The sequence below is a fragment of the Nematostella vectensis genome, chromosome 11, assembly GCF_932526225.1.
Source record: "Nematostella vectensis chromosome 11, jaNemVect1.1, whole genome shotgun sequence".
Lineage (NCBI taxonomy): Eukaryota > Metazoa > Cnidaria > Anthozoa > Actiniaria > Edwardsiidae > Nematostella > Nematostella vectensis.
Genome location: NC_064044.1, coordinates 7485806 through 7513494, shown reverse-complemented (window position 1 = coordinate 7513494; position 27689 = coordinate 7485806). Strand labels below are relative to the sequence as shown.

The 27689-nt window shown below is 39.3% G+C and overlaps 2 protein-coding genes across 5 annotated transcripts; one reads left to right on the top strand and one right to left on the bottom strand.

Moving 5' to 3' along the window:
- Positions 1–512: 512 nt before the first annotated feature.
- On the top strand, positions 513–17230 carry LOC5518475 (nuclear receptor coactivator 7). 4 transcript variants are annotated; one of them, XM_032363157.2, is made up of 16 exons: positions 513–661; positions 865–1097; positions 2084–2157; positions 4414–4521; positions 6276–6518; positions 7067–7257; positions 7746–8470; positions 8683–8869; positions 9377–9494; positions 10876–10926; positions 12051–12091; positions 12419–12512; positions 12679–12831; positions 13133–13234; positions 13751–13824; positions 14551–17230. In XM_032363157.2, exons 1-16 carry the CDS (start codon positions 630–632, stop codon positions 14684–14686), a joined length of 2562 nt encoding a protein of 853 aa, XP_032219048.2. In that variant the 5' UTR covers positions 513–629; the 3' UTR covers positions 14687–17230. The 4 variants fall into 4 exon arrangements, with proteins under 4 accessions (XP_032219048.2, XP_032219049.2, XP_032219050.2 ...); XM_032363158.2 differs by lacking the exon at positions 10876–10926; XM_032363159.2 differs by lacking the exons at positions 513–661; positions 865–1097 and adding an exon at positions 1704–1870.
- On the bottom strand, positions 16970–27309 carry LOC5518400. The gene is made up of 7 exons (XM_001638380.3): positions 27230–27309; positions 23433–23732; positions 21915–22026; positions 21602–21721; positions 20683–20864; positions 19860–20181; positions 16970–17919 (listed from the first exon to the last, which is right to left on the bottom strand). The coding sequence occupies exons 2-7, from the start codon at positions 23721–23723 to the stop codon at positions 17876–17878; spliced, it is 1071 nt and encodes a 356-aa protein (XP_001638430.1). The 5' UTR covers positions 23724–23732; positions 27230–27309; the 3' UTR covers positions 16970–17875.
- Positions 27310–27689: the final 380 nt, after the last annotated feature.

Sequence of the window (27689 nt, the reverse complement as noted above, 5' to 3'; positions counted from 1 at the left end):
TGAAAAATTAGACTCTAATTTGTGCTAGATTTAGGTCCAGCGTCGTCCCATCTCGCGCAATGGCAGCTGCACGTCAACAGATTTCGCCGCCGCCCAATCGCGGTACACCGTACGCCAGAAACGAACTTTTTTCCAAGCTGGGTCTACATTACAAACTTTGCAACCTTATCCTTTAGTAACATTGGTCAAGCATTGATTTTTAACGTCAATACGGGATATTTAAAGCAGTAAAGTCTGTTTTATTTGCGCGGGAACTCAGGAAAAATGTGTCTTCGCGCTCTTCGGTAAGGGTTTGTTGTTGTATTTTTTTTTTTCTAAACTTCTATTTTTTTTCGTCATAAGCAACCCACATAAATGAGAACTTCTAGATGATGCCTTGGTACTTATCTTTTTAAATTCTATTAACTAAAATATTCAATGCATGGCTCCATGCCTCTTTTAGGAATTATTTTTTATCCAGCCACCAGCGTGGCAACGCGTATTGACTAATCGATAATTGCTCGTTTGGGTCGATAAACAATAGATTATACGTAGCATGTTCAAAGGAGATGGTCACGGGTCTTAGCGCCGCGCCAAAGTCCAAAGCATAAAATGCCTTTTGGCAGTTACTTACAAAGATAACGAATGGAATGTATAGTCTACTAAAGGGCTATGTGTCAAGGTACGATAGCCCGTGAATATTTACGCTCATATTTACATTTTAGTATTCTTTGTCTGTGTTAGACCTATCAGTTTAAACCTCAAAAGTCAAGATGGCAGTCTCGCCTCTAACTTCCTAAAACTCACTCAACTGGAGATACAAATCCATACTATGCTTTTTATTCCAAGAACCCAGCGGTCTCACATTGCTTCTTTACATTCTAGGAAGCCTAAGGAACTCCAAGATGAGGACGATTTAGATGCGAGATCGGAAAAACAAGATCATTCAGTTGTGGAGTTTCGCTCGAACTCCAGTGATCCGACCTCCTCGACCTCCAGTGGTGGAAATGGCACTGGATATCTCACATGGGGATGGTCTGCTATGTCATATGTAGGCGGTCAGCTTAAAAAGGGGATAACCAAAACACTTTATTGGGATCCTACGGCAGGACTTCCTCGTAAGTTGGATTGTTTACAATGTATTTAAATTAATTGTATTTTTAGAGCTCAGATTTGACGGGTCTCGACTTAAAATGTCAGATTTGATTCATGACACCCTTTAAGGTACCATAAAAATATAATCAAAACTATAATTAAAACTAGAAATTAGATCACTAACATGCATTTAATTCGCTGTTTGTTTTACAATTGTCTTCCTTTTGAATCAAGATTTGTAAAATGTAACGTTCTTTTGTCTTTCCAAATTCTTAAAATCGTTTCCTTGACTTCGGTTGATTTTTACTTGTTTATTTTGATATGATAAGCCTAAATTCACCATTATTTGTAAACTAGATTAATGTTTGGAGGTTATCTATCAATTAGTGCATCTCCGAACCGAAAAGATAAGAAGTTTAAATTTTAGCATTTGTTTTGCATTCTGTGTATTTTTTTACGTGTTTTAACAAACTTTGCATGCATATCGCCATATTATCGAAACCAGCTACATTTTTCTCGAGTTATAGTGGTCTCTAAGGAATTAATACTTTTGCAATCGATCATCTCAAGCTCGATTTCTTTTTTTGTTTTGCTTTGTGTTTTTGTCCGGGCACCGATCGATAATGATTCGTTGGCTTGTCGTTTGACAACTCCAATATGGCCGCCGCAAGCCCGTCTGTAATGAAGTCTCAAAACATCCTTTCTTACCTGTTTGCTAACTCAAAATAGCAGCCCTGATTACTGCCATATGGAAAACAACCAACACACACAATAGTCCCGACTCCGTAGCTCTACGGTAAGAAAAAATAACCCTCATTTCAAGAGAAATCTGAAATCATGCAAGTCGTATTCGATCCATTCATTAAAACGATTGTGTGAACCTTCAAAAGGCTTTCGAAGCCCCTTTAGTTTATTTAACTTTGTAATCAAGTAGGTCACGGGTAACGATCCTTCGCCAGGCTATTGGATTTTAAATTTCGGTTGAATGTACATTATTTGATCTCCACAGAATTAGAGTCGGTCGCTATGGCTTCGAAGACGAAGGGAAAACCTAAAATACCAGAGGGAACGTCCGAATATACGGTGAGCTACACAATATTGCTTGTTCCTAATAATGCCTCCTTATAAACGATTTCCCCATTTATGTATTTCATTTATTTTCTAAAGGTTTTCGTGAGCTAATCATAATCAGTATAATACCTATTAACGTTTTTATCAATGTTATAAAATGCCCTTTCGACAGCTATTTGAACCTGCTATTTCCCACACCCAAGCCAGCAGGTTGTAACTCATGTACCTGCATTTATATCATGTTTTTTTATGTATTGGAAATTAGAAAAATAAGGTTATTTTAAGCAGCTTATTTTATTCAAAGACCTCTCACCATGTTTATTTACTTTGTACATTTACCAGTTGTTTTTCTCCATTTCTTTTCATATAAGATGAATTTAAGCTTTCTAGACTTCAAATAAGAGTTTTCAGAAAAATATAGCATTCCGTTGCTGAATAGAAACATTGAAGAAAGTGTTATTTGTTTCCTGCCATGTTATCAATACTGATTTTAAGATGTCTAGGTTGACTTACTTTTGTGACCAAATGCACTGTATAATGTAAACACGTTTATCTTATGCATAGGAAGACTATGCCCCTTTTGCATTTCTTTACTTTTTTAGTAATGCTGAATAAAAATATATTTTTGTCATATAAATGATAAAAAGCTGTCTTGTTTGTTTGGACATGCATCTCTGGCTATCCCAAGTGCAATTCAGATCCTTGTTTAGACGTGGTTGTTTTTACTGTCCATAATATCCATGATAAACTGCCCATGTTAGCATCACCAGAGTTGACTAGGCACTTTACATACTGTAAATAGCTTCAAACCTCTTTGTTTTTTTATATTTAGAATTATCAGCATATTTTTAAATTAATTTTGTATGATTCTGTGTAATTTTCCTAGCCATAATTATTGATCTGTAATCTTTATAAAGTATATTTTACAGAAGCAATTTTAATTTAGCTGATCGCTACGTATATATAGAATACTATTTAAACTGGTTTCCTATTAGTGAAGTAAACAGAGAGAAGGAAGTAAGTGGAGCGGAGAAAAAAGAAGATACATAATGGCGTGCAAACATGTAAAAATCAGAGTGCAAAGGTGTCACAAGCATACAAGGAAGAAAAGGAAACTGTTCCATTTCTTATCCACTTCATTTTTTAAATGCCTCTGTTTTGCACTGATTTCATTCTCCATCTCTGTTATCTTGCCAAGTGAAAATAGGTCTTAATAATTTGAAATATCTAACCTCTGGTAAATCTATTTTCAATGTTGATTCAGTTTCTGAACTATAACATACAAACCTTTCTTAAATCAATACACGAGTAATGTAAAAATTTAATGCATAAAAAAATTATGTAATATTAAATGATTGTCAATATGGCGTGTTAAAATGAAATATTTTTCCAAATGCCATTGTTAGATTATATTATAGTGAAACTCTTGAATTCAATCTTATGTACACCTGCCCTCCTGGGGAAAAGTGAGATGACATATTTTGGAATAGTTTGGGTTTCCCTGGTGATTCCCTCTTTGGAGTGCTCATACTTTTTATTTTCTACCTTTGACACAATTAAAGATATATTCCTAGATTAGATATTGGAAATAAATTTCTAGATAAAACATAAAAAAGGGAAAAAAGGGGATTTAATTGTTTGTATTTTTAAATATTATTCCTTTTCTATAATACATCAGGTTACTTGCTCCCTATTGCAGTTAATTGTTATAATGGTTGTTATGTGAAAAGTAAAAATACAGTAGTGGTTATGTGAAAAAAAAATCTCTTTTTTTCTTGTTGTGAATGTTTCAATGTCTTGAGCCAAAGAGCAATGATTTCTCCTGACTCACGGCCTACTGTATACATCACAATTACAGAACTTTCTTGTATCTTGAATTTTACTTAATCCAAAATAAAATTTCAAGTGATTGTTTAAGATAAGTTAAATATTTCACAAAAAATATAACCTACATAAAATATGCTTCTGTTCATGTATTTTCCATATTATTCGACCTTACAAATTGAAAAAAAAACATACAGTTCAGTTACTGTGAAATTGTACCCCCAAATATCCCAAATTCAATAAAAAGAAAAAGCATCAAATATTTGCACACACAAAAAAACATAACTGTTACATTACTGTATGTAAATGTAGTTTGGTTTGTATGTAAATGTAGTTTCCATATTAATTTTTTGACCTTGTAAATTAATGTTTTATGAAGTATTAAAATGTGTGTAAGTTTCTTTGACTTTAATATACTAACTTATACTAATTTTTTTTTTCCAGGTCACTAATAGTGACACCCTCCCCAAGATAGCATTAAGGTTTGACACCACACCCTCCGAGCTGACGCGACTCAATAGATTGACATCTCGTATGCTCTTTCCGGGACAGGTGAGCAATTGATTTATGCATGGCCATTGATTGTGGTGAAGCAATGAGGACATTACTTCTCCACCCACCCCTCCCTGATGTTTTGAAAGCCATAAATATTTTTTAGGGTTTCTCAACTATTATTTTTCTGACACCCATATTCAAGAATATGCTAATGGATTAATGATATTTATATTTAATGACAACTTTTGTTAAAACTAGATTTTAATAAAGCCACAAAATTTTCTTCAAATTTCCTCAAAGTTCTTAATTTTGTCATGCTATCATATTTTGCAGAGTGCTCTGAATTTGTTTTGAAAACCCATTTGAGCTGCTCATATTAACTAGTCTATGGGTACAAACCAATGTTGACACTCTCGGCTGACTAAAAATATTAATGGGGCATGCAAATAACTCGAGATTCATTCAGGTTCAAACATTAGCATTTTATTGACAGAAGGAGTTTAGGACTTAATAACTGTTGGCAAGAGTTCACTGAATTTTCAAACTCTAAATAAGCTAAAATCCATTCATCCATCCAATGTACAAAACTGAGGTATTCATAATGGACATAAAAACTCTGAACTTCAAAAAATGTGACTAAAATTTATTTAACTCCCTTTTTATTATTTTTGTTTAACTTCATGGTTCTGCCAAACTTACATAGGAAATTAGGGAGTAACATGATATTATTTCACTGCAACCATAAAACTTCTGTTATATATATATTTTCTTTTAGATTTTCAAAGGATTTGAAACCCTTTTATTTTCTTTAGTTCATAATAGATTTTTTTTTTCTAGAACCACAGTATTGTTTTCAGATCCTTATAGCAACTTTCAGGTCACGTAGGGTGGCAAGCATGAATAATTGATTAGTAGTCTATCACTGTTAGACCAGGATCACAGGGCCATGAAAAATCTACATACAAACAACAGTATATCTATAAACAGTCAAGACAATTCCTCTATCTGCCATGGAAAAAGCAAGGTTATTGACTCCAGACCAATTGTTATGAGGATGTTTTTGGAATGTTTTGGTTTGGATGTGTGGCCTCTAAAGTCTTGTTTGAAGGTGAAAGTTCTTTGTGCCTTAGACAAAGCTGCTTCAATCTTTATCTTTACAGTCTTTCTTTTGATATATAGCTTTGTTATTCATTTCTATTTTTGAACTTGCATATTTTTTAGCTTTCTTATGTTTCTTAGCTGTTTACAATGATTTTAATTTATCTATAAAGGCTATGGCTATTGGAGTTACAAAGTGTAGACTTGTAGTCAGATATTGTCACCTATTAGACACTGTATCTATTTTTCAGATTATGCCAATTTTACTATCACAAAGTCAACTATTATTTACATAGTAAATATATGTAGTTTTACTTCTGTATTTATTTTGGGCAAATACTATGTCTTAGGGTTTAACTGGTTTAGTTCACCATTAAGCCCTTAAAATGCAAAATGCCACAGTATACACTAAAAACTTTAATTGCCCAGGTTTTCTACAATTTTTTACAAATTTCACATTTTACAACTTATAATTTCGAATTCAAAGGATCCAATGCATTTGTTTTCTAATATTTATATATGAGATTAATATGTCATGGCCAGATAGTTTTCTTGATGTTTGCAATATAGTAACTTTTTTGGACAGACAGTGAAAACAAACATCAGTTGTTATTGTCTGGTCTTAGTGCACTCATATGAAAATACCCAAGATGAGAAAAATGTTGTGCATTATGAGGAGTTGTAAAACTATAACCTCTTCTTATTGTATTTAGGTCATTTTTGTTCCCAATAAGAGTGCACTCCCAGAGCCGCAAGCAATCCTGTCCTCAGCACCACACGATGCCCCGCCCCTTGCACCCCTATCTCCGTCGCTAGTGAATGGGTCACAGGCCCGGGCTAATGCCTGTAAGCATGGTAAAGTTCACCTGACAAAGACAGTGTCCCTGACAGATGATGAGGAGGAGATATCCGAGCATTTCCTAAAGATTTCTGCCAAGTACATCACCGACGGCCAGGTTTGTAACGTTCACTGCAATGCCTTTGACGGAAATGTATGGGAGCTGTATTCCAGAGATTTACTGTATGTTGTTTGGATATATTTTGTGTAACTCACACCCCTTGGAATTGTGGTCTCCCCTCCCTTCCAACAGCATATGTAATATTGATTGATACCTGAAAAAAGAGTGTTTTTGCTAAATGTTTTGGTTAAGGGTAAAATGACCTTTTTTTCCTCTGATGCACAAAATGCAGCAAAACCAATTTGTTAAAGCTTATGTATAAAAACTTTTCTTGCTAATTCTTGCATGTTTTCAAGCTGTGTTTGTATTCCTTTTTTAAACATGAGTAATTTAGTACAGATTTTTCCAACCGATTGAAACTTTCTAGACTTCAGGTTTTTTGTGATCAGCAATCATTTGCTTCAGAGGAGTCAGACCAGTTAATGTGTTTTTTGGTAGTAAAACAGATTGCTGGCTCATAGAAACGAGCTGGAAGTCAAACCTATACTACTACAGTATCAGAGGTTTTCAAATTTATCTTTATTAATGAATCTGTGTTATTTCAGGGTGTGGTTAGTGGGGTACTCCTGGTAACGCCCCATTCTGTGATGTTCAATCCCAACGTTTCTGACCCCTTGGTGTTGGAGAGGGGACGGGATACCTACTGCATCACCACGCCCATGTCAGCCATTACAAGTGCTGCTATGTACAAGGATATTGCTGCAATGGCCGTGCATGACCCTCTTAAGCACGGCAGGTAAGCCTTGCCCAGGGAAGGTACTAAGCTATAAGTATGAAGGCTTAAAGCAGTCAAAATACTTTTCAACTCTTGAATGCTTGCAAAGCATTTACAAGTTAAATGGGGGACATTCAGTGTCACTCGATTGTGGGATCGTCGGATGGTTGGATGGATCATCCGTAAACCTTTTTCTGTTTTGTATGGGTTTACTTATACATAACATGCAGTTTTGGAATGTACAGAAATTGTTCAGCACTTAATTTGCCATGTGAATAATGATCAATAAACTCACTGTGGCTTTTTAGGCCTTTCTATAGAAAAAACTAAATCTCTTGTTAATATTACTAATAACATTCTCAATCCCCCCCCTCCTCCACACACACACTTGGTACAATTTACCCCTTTCTCTCCATCTCTCCCCCCCCCCCCCCCCCCCCCACCCCCAAGTGTCAAATGCAGTCCTTATAATTCTGCATGTGTGTGTTTTCCTTTTTTTACTTTCTTAGATTTTACCTAGATTCTGGTACAGCTGAATCCATCAGCCGGCAAAACAGCATTGAAGGCGACAAATTGTCTCCGCCTTGTAGCCCTCCCTCAACCAGTCACAGGTCAGAACTTGGTGGCATCCAGGAGGTGACCCATTCAGAAAGCCCTTCTAAGAGTAAAAGAGTCAGACAAATCTCTGAAACAGAACCCGTGCCAATAGCCATCGACAGAGGCGCAGGACAGACGACTGGAGAAACAGAATCCAACTCACTAAGTCAAGACATGGATTCAGAATCTCTAGGAACAAAGAATGATAACAGTATGAAAATTATCGATGGACTTCTAAATGAGGTTATTACTGAAGTTGTGAATTCGGAATTTTCAAAAACCACAAACTCTGACAATACATTACCTGGGAGAGCAACTTCAAACAGAGATCCTCTTTGTGCATCACCTGGATCAGTAGACTCTGGTATTATTTGCTCCAAAGATATCAAGAGATACATATTACAAGATGATGATGTTGAATCATCTGTTGATTCACCACTGCATAAGGGAAAACGTTTGTCAGAGGGTACTGATCATGGCATGGGCACGGAGAGTGTTAGTGATAGTGCAAGTGTTGTTTCTTCTACAAGCAACGTCGATGATACTAGCACAGTGTTGTCTAGTGGAAAATCATCTGTTCTGGCTGGCTTCAGTGGTGAAGTTAAGTACTGGCTTGGATTTGGGTCCAGGAGTATAGGTGAGTGGTACCATATATTGCAGTTATAATTAGCTTTTACTTTTTACGTTAGCATTGCGTTTCCTTATGTATGTATCTTCTATACGTGCCTGTTTAAATGATATGGGCCAAAAACAAAGCTGTGTGTCTAGTAGCACATAGCACAAACCTCCATAGAATGGCTGTTTTTTCTGTTGGCCACCTCAGCTTAATGAGTAATATTTTTTTTTCAGATAAGGAAGAAATTATTCCTCGCCCTGCTGCAGTTTCTGATGTTCAACCGTTATACCTGTGCATTCGGATCAGCAAGAAACATTGGTGCATCTGTCTTTCTGGCATCAAAAATAAGGAAAAAACAGAAGTGCTGTGTGACAGGGACCGGCGAAGAAGAGAGTACTGGTTTGCCATTCCTCCATCAAGGTAAATTAAAATAGATTTTTTTATTCTTTAGCTGTCAAATGTCTGCTGCAGGAGTGCACCAGTGAGCAAAGTCTACTTTGAGACACCTGTTTTGGCGTTCTCCCACACTGTACATTGTATTTGACACGATTCACAACTCCCTTGCTAGCTTTAATTGATAACATAATTCCTATGTTGAAGTAAAAGAACCAAGAACTGTAGTTAGCTGGCTGACAACTGAATACAACCTTCTCCCCCATCCACCCTTCATTTCCAGTAAAAACAGAAATTTTGGCAAAGTACAAAGCAGGTGTCAGCCCTATACAAGAAATGACTAGACCCCTTTCCCAAAAATTTAATTCATACAGTACAGTGCACATGGCTAGTAGAAGTTAAAATAGTCAATGAGAACCAGGAATGTTTGCACCTCTAAAAATGAGGAAAATTTCCAGATCGAATAATCCATGGTAGGGTCCTATACAGTAATCTCTTACCTCAGGTAATGGAGGATATGCATTTTATCCCCAGGGTGGAGCATGTGTATGGTTTCTTCAAGCAGTGGTGTCCACATATTCATAATGCCACAAGCGAGAGTGAGGACGAGGCTGAAGGAGCTCAGGATATCTCAGATCTTAATGACGATGAGGTATGGGGAAAATATTTTAATAATAGTGGGCATCTGGTATCTGGAAAGGGGGGAAACAAAGGGCTCCAAAGGTACATTATACATGTAAACCAGTTGGTCATTTCTCATTGAAACCCTATGACACCTCCATATGCACCCCTTCCCCCTTTGCAATTTCAATTCCTGTGGTTGTGCCCTTCTTTTTGTTAAAGAATAACCTAATCTTAAGGTTTTTGCATATGGTTTCTAGGCCTGCATAACCCTGTTATTTTAAATGACATGATTCATAGGTTTACTAAGGGCGCATTTTTTCCCCTATCATTCTGGCATGGGAATGGTTGGTAGAGAATGCATTAGTAAAAAATGCGCCCCAAGGTTAACATAAAACTGTGCATTTGTATAGGTGTCTTCCTTGAGCTGTTAACAGTACCGTCTGTTCTTTAAAGTGTGTATAGTATTTGTCTTTTAATCAATAACACCAAATTTCTAGCATATATGTACTTGTTGCCCTCTTCAACCATGGTCTTTCAAAGTTTCAATCTTTATCATATTCTTTATATTATGATGTGGCAATAAGTTTTGATAAAGTTAATGTGATGATAATAATATTTGATATAATAGTAATAATGAAGATAATAATATGATGATGGTGATGGCGATGACTAGTAATGATCAATGATAATTTTGATAATGATAATTTAACACTGATGTTGATGATTCTAAAAGTTAAAATGAAAAAGAAAAATAATATATATCTAAGATAAAAGATGGTTAATTATGATAAAAGTATGTAAGAGAGTAACAAATGGTAAAGAGATACCCATGAAAACAAATCTTTGCTAAAGCATATCATGGAAAATAAAAAAATACATTTTCTCAGTTAATAAAGTATATATTTGTTTAAATTGTTTTTTGACGCTAAACCATCTTATAAATGATGATGAAATAAAGGATATTGAACTTCAAGAGATTAAAACCTAAGGAATCAATATCTTGCCAATCTTAATGTCTTGCTGTATTCTGTAGCTTTTATTGAAATGTAAAATCCCTTCAGACTGACAGATAATTGCGAAGTGTCTTTTGTTTGTTTTTCTGTTTTGTCTTTTCTTCTTTTATCTTTTCTTTTTTTTTTTCTTTTCACGCCTTCTTTTTCATGTCTCGGTGACAACACAAACTAATTGTTTCCTGTTTCAGTTCTTTTTATGTTTTATGTTGCATCTTAGTTAACACATTTATCGCATCTGCATGAATTCTTATGGACGCTACTTAAATCCTGAAGATTTCCTTTCTAATACTTGCGAAATTTCTCGATATTAAGCATGCCAGTCGTTTGTGCAAGAAAAAATGTTTTAATACAATGTGCCTAATTATTTTGCATTTCCATGATATGCTTACATCTTAGGGAATTCAGTTTGTGGATGTGTTTTTCGGTTGCACCCCACCCAAGCCTAAGGTAGGATTCTGGTAGACTGGGATAACAATTGTGATTTTAAAAAAAAGTTCTCAAAAAAGCTTTTAGTTTTGTTGTTGTTGTTGAGATGAGCCCCAAGCATAGCCATATACCTAGTAGAATTTTCATATTTTTTATTTAGATTTTGAGTTACTGATAATATAAGCACATGTCATTCAGTTGGCTTGGTTTCAAGCTGGAAATAGACAAGAAGTGGAAAAAAATCTTAATGGAAATAAGCCCTTTCTAACATAAAGACTTTCTGGCTGATTTATAAGTGCTGAATAAAGCGCTTTTTGCCATTATTATTTTGCCATCAATAGCTGTGACAAGTCGCCTAATGAGTTTACCATCCAAAAAGTCACATGATTTCTTAGTTCAAGGCGCCACTTGCTTATAGAGTGCTGGTGGGATGTTGTGGTAGTGGTACTATGCAAGTGTGCAAACAACCCTTTCAACTGCTAGTAATGTTTGACAAATAGTGCTGGAGTAGAGTTCCTGATGCCTAACAGAGCCTGAATCAGATAAGGTTCCACGGAACCCAGCATTGCTATGTGTGTGTGTAAACAGACCCAACACAGCCTTGCTTCAGTCGAATCGCCACCAAACAAAGAAAATGTATGTTGGGCGTACAGTATGCCTGATCTTCTGTGGAAACAGCATCAACATCCCCATTGCTGTCATAGCTTTGGTATAAATCAACACTAGGTTGGAAAGGTATGTTGAACACCTATGTGAAACAGAGTGGTTGCGCTGACGGTTCGAGCGTTAGCCCTTCGTTGGAGCAAAAGTAAGGGTTAACGCTTGAAACGTCAGCAAAACTACTCTGTTTCACAGAGGCGTTCAACATACCTTTTCAACCATGTGTTGATTTATACCTTGTTTACACCACTCCCACACAGACCATGCAGTTTTTCTACAGCTTGTCTGTAGTCTTTCTAGTTATTCCATGTCATAGCTTGGTTGGTCAAGAAGAAAGTACATAGTTCACAAACTACCCTGCAGTGCATCCTGCATGGTATACTGGATAGTAGAGTATTATATAGGACTCCGTATTGAGTGCTGCCTACATAAGTTAAAGTAAATTCTTTCTGGATAATCTTATTGTCTTTTTGATAATGTTTTAGGTGGAGCCTCCCTTCCACGAGGGTATCCATACATCTGAAAAGTAAGTACCCTAAACAACAGCGCTAGTCAAGCGCGAGCCCTGATGGGTCTAAAAGGGTTTGATTAGAATACACATACACGTCTGACGTCCTTGTTCGCACGCCGTACAATAGAAATGTATGTGCAATAAACAATAACAAAAATGATGGTTATTATTTAAGTGAATTACACAAAAAACTCCTCCCCCTCCTAGTCCGAGTCTTGACATGGAAGATATTCTATTGGCGCATTGTAGTACAGAAAGCTGCACTGGATGGGCACTTACATATTAAATTCTCTCCCAATATTGCTCCATAATTTCATATAGCTGTCACCTTCCTGTGTCTAGGTCTTGCACCCCAGACCGCTTGTCTGATGAGGTGCTATTCCTGCCTGAGATGTCACACCAGTCTGAGATCATCACCGAAAAGCAAATAAAGCAGGTTTGTACCATTTTCTGCTGAAGAGCTGTTACAGCCTTATCCAACTTTGTAAAACCTCTTTCCAGGCTGAGTTCGTCACTGGAATAGGGCTTGTACGGCACCTTTTTTTATGACTTGGGTGTCCTACATCACATAGATTGTGACATTCATTACTCAATTTTCTCAGCTGAACAAGTTGTTACCCTCCCGCACCGTCGGCCACACCTGGATGTTAGTGTACAGTACTTTTCTGCACGGTTTTAGTCTGAAGACCCTGTACAGAAACATGGAGTGCTATGACTCGCCCATGCTGATAATCATCAGGGATGACGAACATCAGGTATGTTATGATACTACTGAATTACATGGACATTTCACAATATTGAAACAATATAAAGCATGTCTAACTAGGTTTTTACAGACACGTGGGGATGTTGTGAGAATTGAATGAGCCGGTGGCGAGTGACTTTTAATTTTTTATCAATTCGACAAGATCCAGTCTCGCAAACCACAAATCCAATGTTGTGTTTAAAACACGAAGGATCACACCTTCAGTCTGTACTTTGTCACCCAATCAGAGGCATTCACGCCAATTTTAGACCTTATGGATTTTTCCTGACATGTAAATGCTTGTTGTTCAGATTTTCGGGGTACTGTCCTCGTTACCTCTACGTATCAGTGATGGCTTTTACGGTACCGGGGAGTCTTTCCTTTTCAAGTTCATGGAAGATGGAACGATAAAGGTAAGGTGGCTTGTGTATGGCTCACTTTGATCATTATCACCACCACCACAACCACCACCATCATCATCATCATCATCATCATCCACCGTCATCATCATCATCATCATCATCATCCACCGTCATCATCATCATCATCATCATCCACCGTCATCATCAGTATCGTTGTTACTACCATAATCACTAACCTGATAGTATTCCTCATCCCCAACACAGTCATCATTATTATGACCAGCTTTCTCATATAATCACCAGACGTCAACATCAGTTTCATGTTGTCATCATCCTCATCATGATCCACCATCGTTATCATCCACCGGCATAATCAGTGTCACCTTCCGGGTCATCATTATCATTATCCACCGGCGTTATCATCACCATCATCATCCAATGGACCGGAAGCATCCTTATCATCACTAACATCATTACCACTCAGCAGCGTCAACATACCAGTAGTATTGAAATATGTATTCATACCCTAAACAAATAGTTCTAAGATCGCTTTTCTTCTCACCACAGGATTACAAATGGACCGGTGAAAATAATTTCTTCATGAAGGGCTCAAGAGATTCCGTCGCGTTTGGGAGTGGTCGGTACGTATAATTGCTTTGGATGCATTCATTTGCAGAGATCCTGTGCCGGAAAGCGGTTTAGCATTAAGACATTGTTGACGAGAGCCTACAGATTATTAAAAATGGCAGTGAACCGGATGAATTTCTTTCCACCGTTTTTCGTATCCCCGCCGCCATTTTATGCTCCCCCGCTCAATGCGGAGTCACACAAAGAATCCATTTCCATCGGCTAATTCATGCAAGGAACTGAGAAAATTCAATCAAATATCATTAATTAAGTACCAGACTTCAATCGACTATGGTTATTTTGAAGTTCTCTCCCAAATAAACCATTGTTTTTCGTCATTCTTTAAAAGCCGCATTGTCACCAGTTTACTTCCGGAGGTCCGACGGAAACCTCAACCGTTAAAAGACAAAAGAATATATTAAAATCGGAGGTATTAAACAGGCCATCCGCTCTAAATTATCAATCACATCCTTAAAGAAAGTATTTTTCGCGTTTTCCGTTAAAAATCATCGGAGATTGTTACGTAATCGACCGGAAGTAAACTGGTGACAATGCGGCTTTAACAGGATCCACTATTCAGGATTTACAAAGAAAGTAACCCAAATTGTGTCGTTGGGGTTCCGCTGTATTTGCCGCAAAGCTTTGTTGCAGTGATTGGCGAGTAATCAGTGCATATAATGCACACCACATGTATCGCATTCAAATTTACACTGAATTCCTTCGCCTTTCTGTGTTGGTAGGGGTCACTTTGGTCTTTGGCTTGATGAGGATTTTTACCACGGCAGCAGCAACAAATGTGAGACGTACGGAAATGACACCTTGTCCAGACACAAGGACTTCTTGTGTAGTGCCCTAGAGGCATGGACCTTTGTGTGACACCCTGTCATGGGTCCTGTATGAACACACCTAGACATTGGGCCTTTCTAGGCGTGGGCCTTTCGCACGGAAACCCTGTCCAAACAGAGAGACATTAGAACTTTATACCAAAACCTTGTCTCGACATGGGGCTCCTCTCGAGGCGCTGACCCTTCGCACGAACACCCTGTCTAATCAGGAGACATGAGAACCTTAAAACCAAAACCTTGCCCAGACATGCGGGCATCCCTCCAGTCGTGTGCCTTTCGCATGAACACCCTGTCCTAACACTGAGACATGATACTTTAATACCAACACCTTGCCCAGACGTGCGGGCATCCCTCAAGTCGTATGCCTTTCACATGAACACCCTGTCCTAACAGTGAGACATGATACTTTAATACCAACACCTTGCCCAGACATGCGGGCATCCCTCCAGTCGTATGCCTTTCACATGAACACCCTGTCCTAACAGTGAGACATGATACTTTAATACCAACACCTTGCCCAGACATGCGGGCATCGCCCCAGTCGTATGCCTTTCACATAAACACCCTGTCCTAACAGTGAGACATGATACTTTAATACCAACACCTTGCCCAGACATGCGGGCATCCCTCCAGTCGTATGCCTTTCACATGAACACCCTGTCCTAACAGTGAGACATGATACTTTAATACCAACACCTTGCCCAGACATGCGGGCATCCCTCCAGTCGTATGCCTTTCACATGAACACCCTGTCCTAACAGTGAGACATGATACTTTAATACCAACACCTTGCCCAGACATGCGGGCATCGCCCCAGTCGTATGCCTTTCACATAAACACCCTGTCCTAACAGTGAGACATGATACTTTAATACCAACACCTTGCCCAGACATGCGGGCATCCCTCCAGTCGTATGCCTTTCACATGAACACCCTGTCCTAACAGTGAGACATGATACTTTAATACCAACACCTTGCCCAGACATGCGGGCATCCCTCCAGTCGTGTGCCTTTCGCATGAACACCCTGTCCTAACACTGAGACATGATACTTTAATACCAACACCTTGCCCAGACGTGCGGGCATCCCTCAAGTCGTATGCCTTTCACATGAACACCCTGTCCTAACAGTGAGACATGATACTTTAATACCAACACCTTGCCCAGACATGCGGGCATCCCTCCAGTCGTATGCCTTTCACATGAACACCCTGTCCTAACAGTGAGACATGATACTTTAATACCAACACCTTGCCCAGACATGCGGGCATCGCCCCAGTCGTATGCCTTTCACATAAACACCCTGTCCTAACAGTGAGACATGATACTTTAATACCAACACCTTGCCCAGACATGCGGGCATCCCTCCAGTCGTATGCCTTTCACATGAACACCCTGTCCTAACAGTGAGACATGATACTTTAATACCAACACCTTGCCCAGACATGCGGGCATCCCTCCAGTCGTATGCCTTTCACATGAACACCCTGTCCTAACAGTGAGACATGATACTTTAATACCAACACCTTGCCCAGACATGCGGGCATCGCTCCAGTCGTATGCCTTTCACATGAACACCCTGTCCTAACAGTGAGACATGATACTTTAATACCAACACCTTGACTAGCCTGCGTAGCAAGCGTTCCCGTGTGTTTTGAGCGAAAGGAAACCCAGAAAAACAGGAAACTGGCGAGAAATTCGATGTGCCTTCTTTGCGCTCGAAGCACACAAGAACACTTGCTACGCAGGCTATGCCCAGACGTGGAGACTCGAGGCGTGGGCCTTTCACACGAACACGCTGTAATACAGAGAGACATGATACCTTTATACCAACACCTTGTCCAAACATGGGCCTTTCCAAACACCCTGTCCAAACAGAGAGACATGAAGGGGGTACATCTGAGGCCCTTCAGCCCTTATCAGTTTCGGGCCTTCTAAGATGGTAAGACATGTGTACCCAATGGAAATATATTTGTAATTTTTTTTTTTTGCTTTAGCAATAGAATGATGTCGTATTCATTGTAGGGTGGATCTAATTTCAGTGCGGTTCAAGAAAATTTATTTCCCTATTGTTATGTACATTTCATTTACTTTTGTTGTAGCCGCACCAACACGTTCGGGATTTATGGCGATAAAGCGAAAAGAACGGCACCCTCCCCCCCTAAAATAATATTTTATCTCTAAAAAAATGTCTTGTGCCCGACTTGATATTGTCACCTTTTTTTTTTCTTTCATTGCACCGATTTATCCAATCCGTGCGCGGTCCGCGTCAGGTTGTCATCGTCAATCGGTCCATATAGGATTCGTTTGCTTTGCTATTTTGTTTGTTTTCATTTGATTTATTTTGTTATTTGTATATAGGTGTTTTGTACTTAAAAGCGTCGTGGGCATGCCTGGCTACTAATGACTTCGTCATCTTTAGTTGCAACGCCCATTGTAAAAAGATAGTTGAATAAGGTTAAAATTAAGGAAAATACATATATATATATATATTGATATGTGATATGTGATATCGAAAATGAGATGTTTACACAGAATTAGATATACTTTTGAAATAAAGTTAATAGTTAATTATGAGTGTTGTTAAGTTATGACTTGTAGTCACAGTTTGAATAAATTATGTGCCCCAGTATACAGTAAAAACCCACATGTAAGAACCTATAGGCAGATTTTAAAACCCCAAAATATAACAACCTACTAAACCAAAAATTGGGTTACTCCATGAAAAATAAATTATGGGCATTTGAAATATCAACAATAAAGCTAAGATAAACAAAGATAAGATAACAGATATAACATGCATACAGTAGGATGTTTCTATAGAAAGGTGGCTATGCATTCTGTAACACTTCTGTGATTATGAATTTTACTGTTGATTAAACAACTTGTAAAAAATAAGAACCTAATAAGAACCTATTTTGCCTTATTTGTTCATGAGTACCCCAAAATATAAAAACCTGTTTTACCAGACTTGAAAAAATCTATCTTCTTTCACGCGGGTTTTTACTATATCTGGAAGGTTAGCCCCATTCTTTGCAAGTTTGCGTTTCCCTATAAAGGGTAACAATTAAGGTAATCTTCTGTTCGTGTAATAACACTGTGCGACCTTTAAACCAATTATCCGACACGGATCCAACAAAATCATAATTGATCTTTGGTCTTGGGTCTGCATCTGAACGTGATAATTGCATTGTTAATTAAACCGCAGGCTTCTGAATGTTGTCAGCGGACATAAACCGCCATGACGTCAGCTGTTTCATAACCCCCTGCAAAGATCATTATTTGTCATCTATTAATAATTAGCATCGGTACAATCGTGTCTGACATTACTATACTTTGACTTGGCATTGATCGGTGCGTTGCAGATCGCATGTCTGGTTAGCCATTAGCTAGCTCAGGCGGAAGTGTCTAACCGGAGAGTTTAACCGTGCTTCTCACCTGAGCGGAAGTGTATAACCGTGCTGCTGACCTAGCGGAAGTATATAACCGTGCTGCTCACCTGAGGGGAAGTGTATAGCCGTGCTTCTAACCTGAGCGGAATTGTGTATAACCGTGCTTCTTACCTGAGCGGAAGTGTATAACCATGCTACTCACTTGAGCGGAAGTGTATAACCGTGCCTCTCACTTGAGCGGAAGTGTAGAACCGTGCTTCTCACCTAAGCGGAAGTGTATAACCGTGCTTCTTACCTGAGCGGAAGTGAATAACCGTGCTTCTCACCTGAGCGGAAGTGTATAACCGTGCTTCTCACCTAAGCGGAAGTGTATAACCATGCTACTCACTTGAGCGAAAGTGTATAACCGTGCTTGTCACCTGAGCGGAAGTGTATAACCGTGCATGTCACCTAAGCGGAAGTGTATAACCGTGCTTGTCACCTGAGCGGAAGTGTATAACCGTGCATGTCACCTAAGCGGAAGTGTATAACCGTGCTTGTCACCTGAGCGGAAGTGTATAACCGTGTTTCTCACCTAAGCGGAAGTGTATAACCGTGCTTGTCACCTGAGCGGAAGTGTATAACCGTGTTTCTCACCTAAGCGGAAGTGTATAACCGTGTTTCTCACCTAAGCGGAAGTGTATAACCGTGCTTCTTACCTAAGCGGAAGTGTATAACCGTGCTTGTCACCTGAGCGGAAGTGTATAACCGTGTTTCTCACCTAAGCGGAAGTGTATAACCGTGTTTCTCACCTAAGCGGAAGTGTATAACCGTGCTTCTTACCTAAGCGGAAGTGTATAACCGTGCTTGTCACCTGAGCAGAAGTGTATAACCGTGCTTGTCACCTGAGCGGAAGTGTATAACCGTGCTTGTCACCTGAGCGGAAGTGTATAACCGTGCTTGTCACCTGAGCGGAAGTGTATAACCGTGCTTGTCACCTGAGCGGAAGTGTATAACCGTGCTTGTCACCTGAGCGGAAGTGTATGACCGTGCTTGTCACCTGAGCGGAAGTGTATAACCGTGCTTGTCACCTGAGCGGGAGTGTATAACCGTGCTTGTCACCTGAGCGGAAGTGTATAACCATGCTACTCACTTGAGCGGAAGTGTATAACCGTGCCTCTCACTTGAGCGGAAGTGTAGAACCGTGCTTCTCACCTAAGCGGAAGTGTATAACCGTGCTTCTCACCTGAGCGGAAGTGTATAACCGTGTTTCTCACCTAAGCGGAAGTGTATAACCGTGCTTCTTACCTAAGCGGAAGTGTATAACCGTGCTTGTCACCTGAGCAGAAGTGTATAACCGTGCTTGTCACCTGAGCGGGAGTGTATAACCGTGCTTGTCACCTGAGCGGAAGTGTATGACCGTGCTTGTCACCTGAGCGGAAGTGTATAACCGTGCTTGTCACCTGAGCGGAAGTGTATAACCGTGCTTGTCACCTGAGCGGAAGTGTATAACCGTGCTTGTCACCTGAGCGGAAGTGTATAACCGTGCTTGTCACCTGAGCGGAAGTGTATGACCGTGCTTGTCACCTGAGCGGAAGTGTATAACCGTGCTTGTCACCTGAGCGGAAGTGTATAACCGTGCTTGTCACCTGAGCGGAAGTGTATAACCATGCTACTCACTTGAGCGGAAGTGTATAACCGTGCCTCTCACTTGAGCGGAAGTGTAGAACCGTGCTTCTCACCTAAGCGGAAGTGTATAACCGTGCTTGTCACCTGAGCGGAAGTGTATAACCGTGCTTGTCACCTGAGCGGAAGTGTATAACCGTGCTTCTTACCTAAGCGGAAGTGTATGGTCGTACTCTTGCTGTAGATGATCGTGTTAAGCTTGTGATTGAGTTCATAGTGACATGCCGTTGCTGCTACCATAAGCCACCCCATGTCGTTGTCGCATCCACCCTCCCCACTCATGGTATAAAACATCCGGGAGCAGCAGCCAATGAGGACGAACTTGGTCGGTACCAACAAACCAGACACGAGATCTGTCCAGGGAGATTCCAACAAGCGTGACTTTTGGTACCAGTTTGTATTATCGCTGCCAGTTGCGTTGAATTTGAGTTGCAAATCTGCTACGCCATTCTTGTAAACCAGTATTAGCACCTGGAAAATGTAAGTTTTGTAAACCCCAGTAATATCAGACTTGACTTCCAGCCTGGTTCTATAAGCCTGCAATCAGGTTTAAGGGGTGAGGGGGGGGGGGGGGGGGGGGGGGGGGGTTGATGAATAGATTTTCGGATCGGCGGATCCGGCCTAAAATGATTAAAGAAAAATAGAACTGATTGTCGGATTCTTAAAACGTACCGGTACACTGATCTATTGAACATTTAAATACGGATTTCGGGCTTAAAAAACACATTTATGATTTTCTTATTTTCGATTGTTTTCTTCTATCATGCGTTTGCGGATTCGGCTTGAAGCAAAACTTTGTGAGGATTAATAAGAAGGTACATTTTAGCACTCCTAAAAATGTTCTTGTGGAAGATTGTCGCCGTCAACCGGACACAAAGCAACTAAAGGCAGTGGCATCAGTGCATTGACATTTGGTCTGATGCGCCAACCGGCGACCCCTGAGGAGAAATCTGTTTTGCTCTCATTGCTTACCTCTTTTGGATTAAACTTCTGCCAGTTTTGTACGAGCCGATTTTTATACATCTGCGTCGAGTTGGTGAAGTTTGAGAGAGACTCGGTTGAGTCCTCGTCACTAGTCAAGTTGTCATTTATCCACAGGTTGACCGCGCCTTGTTTTAGCACCCCTGATACCGTCTTAAATATCATGGTCCACCCTGAAAAGCAAAACATATGAGTTGTAGTTTTTCTATATTGTTCGCCCTTCCTAGCACTCCTTTCGGACACTAGCCTGTCCGACCTTTTGGACACTAGTCTTCCGGACATAAGTCTGTTTGCTTGGCCGGCAAGTAGTACATGGCGTTGCAGGCCCGTAGCCAGGATTTTAAAAGAGGGGTTCGTTTACCCATTTAGCGGACTAATTAGCTCGTCCTAGCTTGCAGTGGTACTCAATTTTTCTTCATCAGGGCGGACCTTCAAGTCGTTAGGGGTGGTTATTCCGAACCCCCCCTGGCTACGGGCCTGACATTGAAATGTAATCTGGACTTCTTCTAACTAAATTTTGATCATGCAAAAATGGCTGGAACAGAAAAAGGCTCTCATAAGAATAAGGTCGATCTCCTAATTGTTTTTTCATTTATTTATTCCTTTGTCCATTTAAACATTCCCCGTTAACAATGACCGAGGTTTACAATGACAAGCATATTGTTATTGTAAATTAATATTAATATTTGACTGTATAGGAGTAAGCAAAAAACAGAAAGTTCCAGCAAAGTCCTTCAGATCAATACTGCAGAGATAAGTACAATGTCTGGAACCGCTTTTACTAAAAAAAATTATGAGAAAATCCATCCAATATTCTTTTTCAAGATATCGAAAAAGCTTTTTTATATATTGTATCGGAAACACATTTTGTCACGCTGCACTGGGTTACGTTACATTGCGTTACACTCACCCCCAGCTGCCGTAGACATGTCACAGTACACTATGATGCTCTCCATGCCTTCTGGGTATATTTTGTGCACTCCGCTTGCCGTGACACCGGCGGCTCGCAAAGTTTCACAGTCAGGTGGCCCTAGAAAATGATACACAAATTATTTATTTTATGAGATATAAATACACTAATATTAGTATACAAGTCTCATAAGTCGGGATTCGTTTTATATAAGCGATTTTATTGTTTATTGATTTTTATTGTTAAAGGGGTTGTGTCTCTTTTTCGATCCCTTACGTTCTTTACCCAGTCTATTTCAATTAGAACATTTTACCATTTTCGCATTCTTTTCCGTTGTATCCCTTTGGGCAGATGCACTTGCTGGCATGATTCTCGACATAACACGTCCCTCCATTCTTACAGGGGCTTGTCCATGGGCAAGTAGGCTGGAAAAGAAAAACATTCGCTCAAGAGTTTAAATTATTTGCACTAGCCGATGATTTAAATGAAAGGGCTTAGGGGATTCTTACTACCCTTGGGCTTCAAGGGGGGGGGGGGTTCCTAGGAGCAAAAAAGTATCATACAGAATATTCATTTTATTATATGTGCAAAATGGCTATCGGTATGGCCTGCTCAACAATATTAACATTAATGAGTGTGATTCAGTGTCAATACAGGCCCGTACCCAGAATGTTTCTTGGGGGGAGGGGGGAAGTCTTCTGATAAAAATCGTGACCACCCCCCGAAAGAACAAAAATAATTTTTTAAACGGGGCGTTTTTTATCGGATTTGGCTACAAAAAGGTTTGACTTATAGACTCATGGCATACCAGCAGAGTGATCTAGAATGCCTTTTTGTATCTAATTCGCTTAAACTTTATAGTTTTGTCTACGAATAGCACGTCTATTGCGAACTAGAAGTGGACTTCCCGCCGTTGTGGGGGGGGGGGGGGGGGTGCGAACGCGGTCTCAGGTGTGTTAAGGCTCGACTTGAAGACGTGGTGGGGCTTATACGCGGACAAAATCTGTTTTTGCTAGCTAATATCTCCCAAACAGAATGATCACCAAACTTGGCAGCTACAACATTGCTGTCGGTCCAAAGATTATTTCATAGTATGTTGCCATGGCAACCAATTTAAGGAGACTTCAGGCTCAATTTATATTTTTTTGCGTTCAAGTAAAAATGGGGAATACACAACGACAATAGAGAAAGCCTTAAATGGTATATTTATAATCGTCATGAAATTCCCCACATCATGCTGTCTTTTAATCGTGTCCAGCGTAACGTGACAGTGAGAACCGTTGCCATGGAAACAAAGTTTCGTTTGTATTTTAGCTAATAATGTAGGTGGACAGCCTTAAAAGACAGTACGATAAGAAGACTACTGTAAGGATTTCAAATATGCATTTTACATTTGAAATCCACTATGCTTCTGTATTTTCCAATTTTCCATTGAAAGTAGAAATCGAAAAATTACGCTCGAGCCACCTTAAATCGGTTGCCATAATTACAAAATTTGTGAATAAAGTTCTTGCCAAGTTTGGTTTCATTGTGTCCCTGAGATATTGATGAAAACGGTTTTTCAAGTTATAAGCCTGTAAGTCAGGCCTTACCTGAGGTGGGCCTGCAGAACTGAAGATGATACGAGTCAGCTTCAATAATGGCTTTTTTACCTCCCGGGACTCCCGGTTTTACATTTTTTTATTTAGTTAGCCAGGGTTATACACCTATAAAGCCATCCTTGCTTTTAATTGAATCTGGGTCCTTTGCCTCGATGCCCGGGCACCACTGAGCTTTATTGGCTCTTTAATGAAGAGAGCCAGGTTTTTACCCAGCTGAGCTGTAGACTGACCTTAGAATTCGGGATATCCTCCATATAAATCGTGTGCTCCGAAACTTTCAATTCCGCCTCAGGTGTGTTCCGATTTGCGTTTTGTAATTTGCATAATCCGTCTACCATTTGGTAATTAACGCTGAGGCAGTTGTACTCTTTTCTGCACTTTTGTATGCACATCATCATGTCATCAGCCCTCTGAGTGCCGATCGCGCGGCTGCTAAGGCCGTATCCATATATGGAGTTGGAAGTCTCACATTGTGTGCCGCTGACCACTTGTAAAGACGCCAGTACCAAGAGCACCCTCATCTTAGTTTACTTTTTAAAGATAAAATGATGCCAAATAATTGCCTTATAAGAAGATTGCATACCATGTATGGAAGTCTGTTTCAATAATTTATTTTTGGCCATTCAGGGCGAGTGCAGAAGATCTATACGAGAGTTGATATAGGCTATCCTGGTTCCAGAGCCCCGAACGTCTCTCTATTTAGTGGCCAGCGGCCAGTGGTCAGCGGCTAGCGAGGTATGCGCTGGCCACTAAATAGAGAGACGTCCGAGGCTCTGGAACCAGGGTAGATATAGGCGAGCATGAATTTATTGTAAACCCTTACTTTAAAGAAAATAGTAGCTGGACTTGTGTGCTTTTAAGCTACTTTAAAATAGCTATAATACGATCCCGTTGTCTATTGATTCTGATTTGAATTGCGAAGTGGAAAGTTCAGAAGGGACGAACCATTATAAAAGTGCAAATCAGTATATAGCGATTTTCGCGCTCTAAGAAAAGGGTATTTCGGATTTAGCTTCGCGGGCGGGTTTCGATGTCGGGATCGGAGTCGATGTCGGACGCTTTTCGGTAATATTTTAAATATATTATTTTAAAACAATGATTTCTGATTTTATCCAACTGGACCTCAGACTCAATGAACAGCGGCAGGATATATTTAACGCAGTGGCTATGCTCGACAGTCGGGAAAGGTCCTCAATGGACTAAAAGCCCGACAGTTTTCAATTTATTCAAATATCCAAGTAAAATTGTCGACCTATTGTTCGAATTATTCTCACTTGTTAAGAAAAGGCAAGCCAATCTGAGTTAAGCCTTATTGTCGGTATTCTGTTATCTCTGTACACTATAAAATCGTAATTTTAGTGCCACATTTAATCTGAAAACACAACAAAACTACATAAAAGTGGATCTGTAATAGGATACCCCTGAAATCTTCGTTCGCGAAGCGCCAAGCCAAAAGAATACGAAGTCTTCCTCAAACATTAAAAGATCGTTGTCAATATATAAGCATGAACGATACCATAAAATTATATCGAAATTACTTGAAGAGAAACAAGAAAAATTCAAAACTCGGACTGTAGATGTCCTGTTAGTAGACACTAGTGTACTTTTACTGTGGATGCAAAAATGACGATTGTGATGTTGATTGTTCCCTGTCGCCGAGATCGTTGAGGGCCATATGTTAGAAAACTGTAAATTCAGTTAATATGTTACCCTCGATAGATAAAGATTGTATCGTTGATGAGTAATTTTCTGTCCGTCGCAATCGAGATCTAGGCGACAGCCCAGTCACACAGAAACCATTTCCTTGATTTGTTGACAAGTCATGAGGGCAAAGTTCGGGTTATCGGGGTTGAATAAGGCAAAAAAAGGGAACGAAGAAACTGTCTAGTTAGCAGGGAATGCGAGTTGGCCAAGCTCTAGGAGACGCGTAAAAATGACTGAAAACAAGGTCCAAATCCGAGAAAAAATCGAACTTTGTTAAGTTAGCGGGAATTTCGAGTTATCCGGGTTCGAGTTAGCGGGGATTTCGAGTTATCCGAGTTCGAGTTAGCGGGGATTTCGAGTTATCCGAGTTCGAGTTAGCGGGGATTTCGAGTTATCCGAGTTCGAGTTAGCAAGGATTTCGAGTTATCCGAGTTCGAGTTAGAGGGGTTCTGCAGATAATCCCACTGTTACCACCAAAGAAACAGGAAAAACAGTGTGTGGGGGAGAGGGGTGGCCAAGAAAGGTGAATCGTTGTATGCATTTTTTTCTGTCTCGTTTGTGTGGCATTTTTTTTTTCAGATTTTTTATCGTGTCTGAATTTTCCCCCACCCCTTCCCCCCTTCACTTTTCTAATGGTCCGTCCCTAAGACTAAAAAAGGCTGCTAGAGATGAACATGCTCGGCAAATAAAATACTCCCGCCTCTTGTGTCTTCTTAACCCCTCCTACAGCTTCTCGGCGCGCCGAGGTTGTTTTGGCTAAACAGCTAAGTTCCCTAAAGAAGACTCATTTTCGGCACGATTTGTGTACATTTTCAGATTTTACGAATACATCTATGCTTTATCAGATATCCTAGATTTACTATTCTTGGAAATCAAAGTATTATTTTTTATGCAAATTCGCCCTATTCAGGGGCTATTTTAAGCTGTCTGTGACTGGGGGCTTAAAGCCCCCCCTTCCCCCCTCCGTATTTCATGAACCGCTTAGGCTATGACCATCAAACTTACAGATAATGATCACCAGCATGTAAAGAATCGTCAGGCTTTATTTTGAGTGTGGTCGAATCAATTATGACGTCACAATGACGTCATTAATACGGTGTCTAGCTATTCTTTTCAGATATTGCCTAAATTATCAGATATCGGGTTGGAATCATTTTGCATCATTCAGATATGTCAAAATCAACCTTTTAACGGCTTTACAATGCAAAAAGGCCATAACAACGTTTGTAATCACTTTTTTTTTAATTTCCGCCATCTTGGGTTCTTATGATTTTTGCAAAATAAAAAAACTCTGGAATTATTACAGAAAAAAGTATTTGCATGCGTGTATTACTGATAATAGTAATGATAAATGCTTAATATTAGCTTATAAAGTGCCATAGTAAATCTAGTGACAACGGCTTTGAGAGAGCTAAATTTACTTACCCCTCCCCCCAATTATCCGAGGTAAAAAATTCTAGCGCTGTGAAAGAGGCATTTTAATCTGAGAAACAGGACCAAAATATGAAAAATTCACTCCTTTTTGAGTTTTTGGGAAACATATGTGTGAAAAAAAACGGTTGCCATGGTAACATGGAGCAGAGAGTTTTTTAGGAAAAGTTTTTTAGTTGCTATGGTTCAGAAGTTATAGCAATTTTCCCTCCCAGTCTGAATAAGGTTAAGTGGAAGCAATATATTTTGAAATTAATACAAATCTCGAAATCTGCGCGATTATTTTGTTTAAATTCACAGTAACAACTAAAAAGCGAGTGATTTTTGGCGCGATTTAAGTATTTTTTTTAGAATTTATTACCGTAATACATTTTTGCTTTATCTGATTCCGCTAGATTTACTCTTCTTGGAAACCAAATTTTATTTTTTTTCATGCAAGTTTAGTGGTAGCAATATTAAGATAAAAATTTCGAGGTAGTTATAAACCACTCCATTTCATTTTGCGTATATGAGGTCAGTCCAACTTGATGTCTTTTAGGCAGACGGACCACCGAAATACTGAAAAACATCGAGTGTCAATCGCGAAAGATGAACCAAACATCGAAAACGGCTATTGTAGGTTTTCTATGGACATGTGTTGACGTAAAAATTCATTATATTGGGTCGAAAATGCTAAAAATCTGCCTTTTAGTATTAAGAGTATTATTATTTTTTTTGCTCACACTAAACCAATAACATTTAGATGCAGAAGAATTACATTCTGTTATGTGAGTATTTTTAAAATTACAATCTCCATCTCAGGTGAGTCCCTAAAAAAATGGAACGCTTTGTATATAGAAATATTATTTGTTTAAATTTCTCTTTGAAAGTGAAGTTTAAGTTCAATACTTACCCCTTTTAGGCTTTCAGCGTGTCTGCATCGAACTGGTTTAAAAGACAAACTCCTCTCTCGCACTAATTCATTGAAATCCCATAACGGAATATGCCATGTTTATTTAGCAGGAATTTAATTATTTAGTGTGTTTACTTGGATAAAACACATTCGATTCCTTAACTGCGTTTTTAGATAACAGTAATATATCAAAGATAATTTTGCGTTTAAGTGAAATTATTACAGAAGGAAAAGGAGCAGGGTTTTTTCGAGTAGTAAAGAGAATATAATTAATCGAGCTGATACATATTAAGTTAATACATCATAACTTTATTCACCAGAACCTTGATTAGAATATCAATATTTTTTCATACATCTTTTTTTCAAGATAGTGTCCTTACGGGTCAAACCTTCCATGCTTCAACTTCTAGATTCTAGTTGGTTTAGAATAACCTAAATATTTCATATTTAAACCCTTTCA

Coding starts and splice junctions, on each gene's coding strand:
- LOC5518475 (XM_032363157.2), top strand. CDS start 630: ATGTATAGTCTACTAAAGGGCTATGTGTCAAG. Junction 4,522..6,275: donor GTATGCTCTTTCCGGGACAG/GTGAGCAATTGA, acceptor TATTGTATTTAG/GTCATTTTTGTTCCCAATAA. Junction 10,927..12,050: donor GCACCCCACCCAAGCCTAAG/GTAGGATTCTGG, acceptor ATAATGTTTTAG/GTGGAGCCTCCCTTCCACGA.
- LOC5518400 (XM_001638380.3), bottom strand. CDS start 23,723: ATGAGGGTGCTCTTGGTACTGGCGTCTTTACAAGTGGTCAGCGGCACA. Junction 20,865..21,601: donor CATGTCTACGGCAGCTGGGG/GTGAGTGTAACG, acceptor TTTGCTTTTCAG/GGTGGACCATGATATTTAAG. Junction 20,182..20,682: donor AGAAGTTTAATCCAAAAGAG/GTAAGCAATGAG, acceptor TACATTTTCCAG/GTGCTAATACTGGTTTACAA.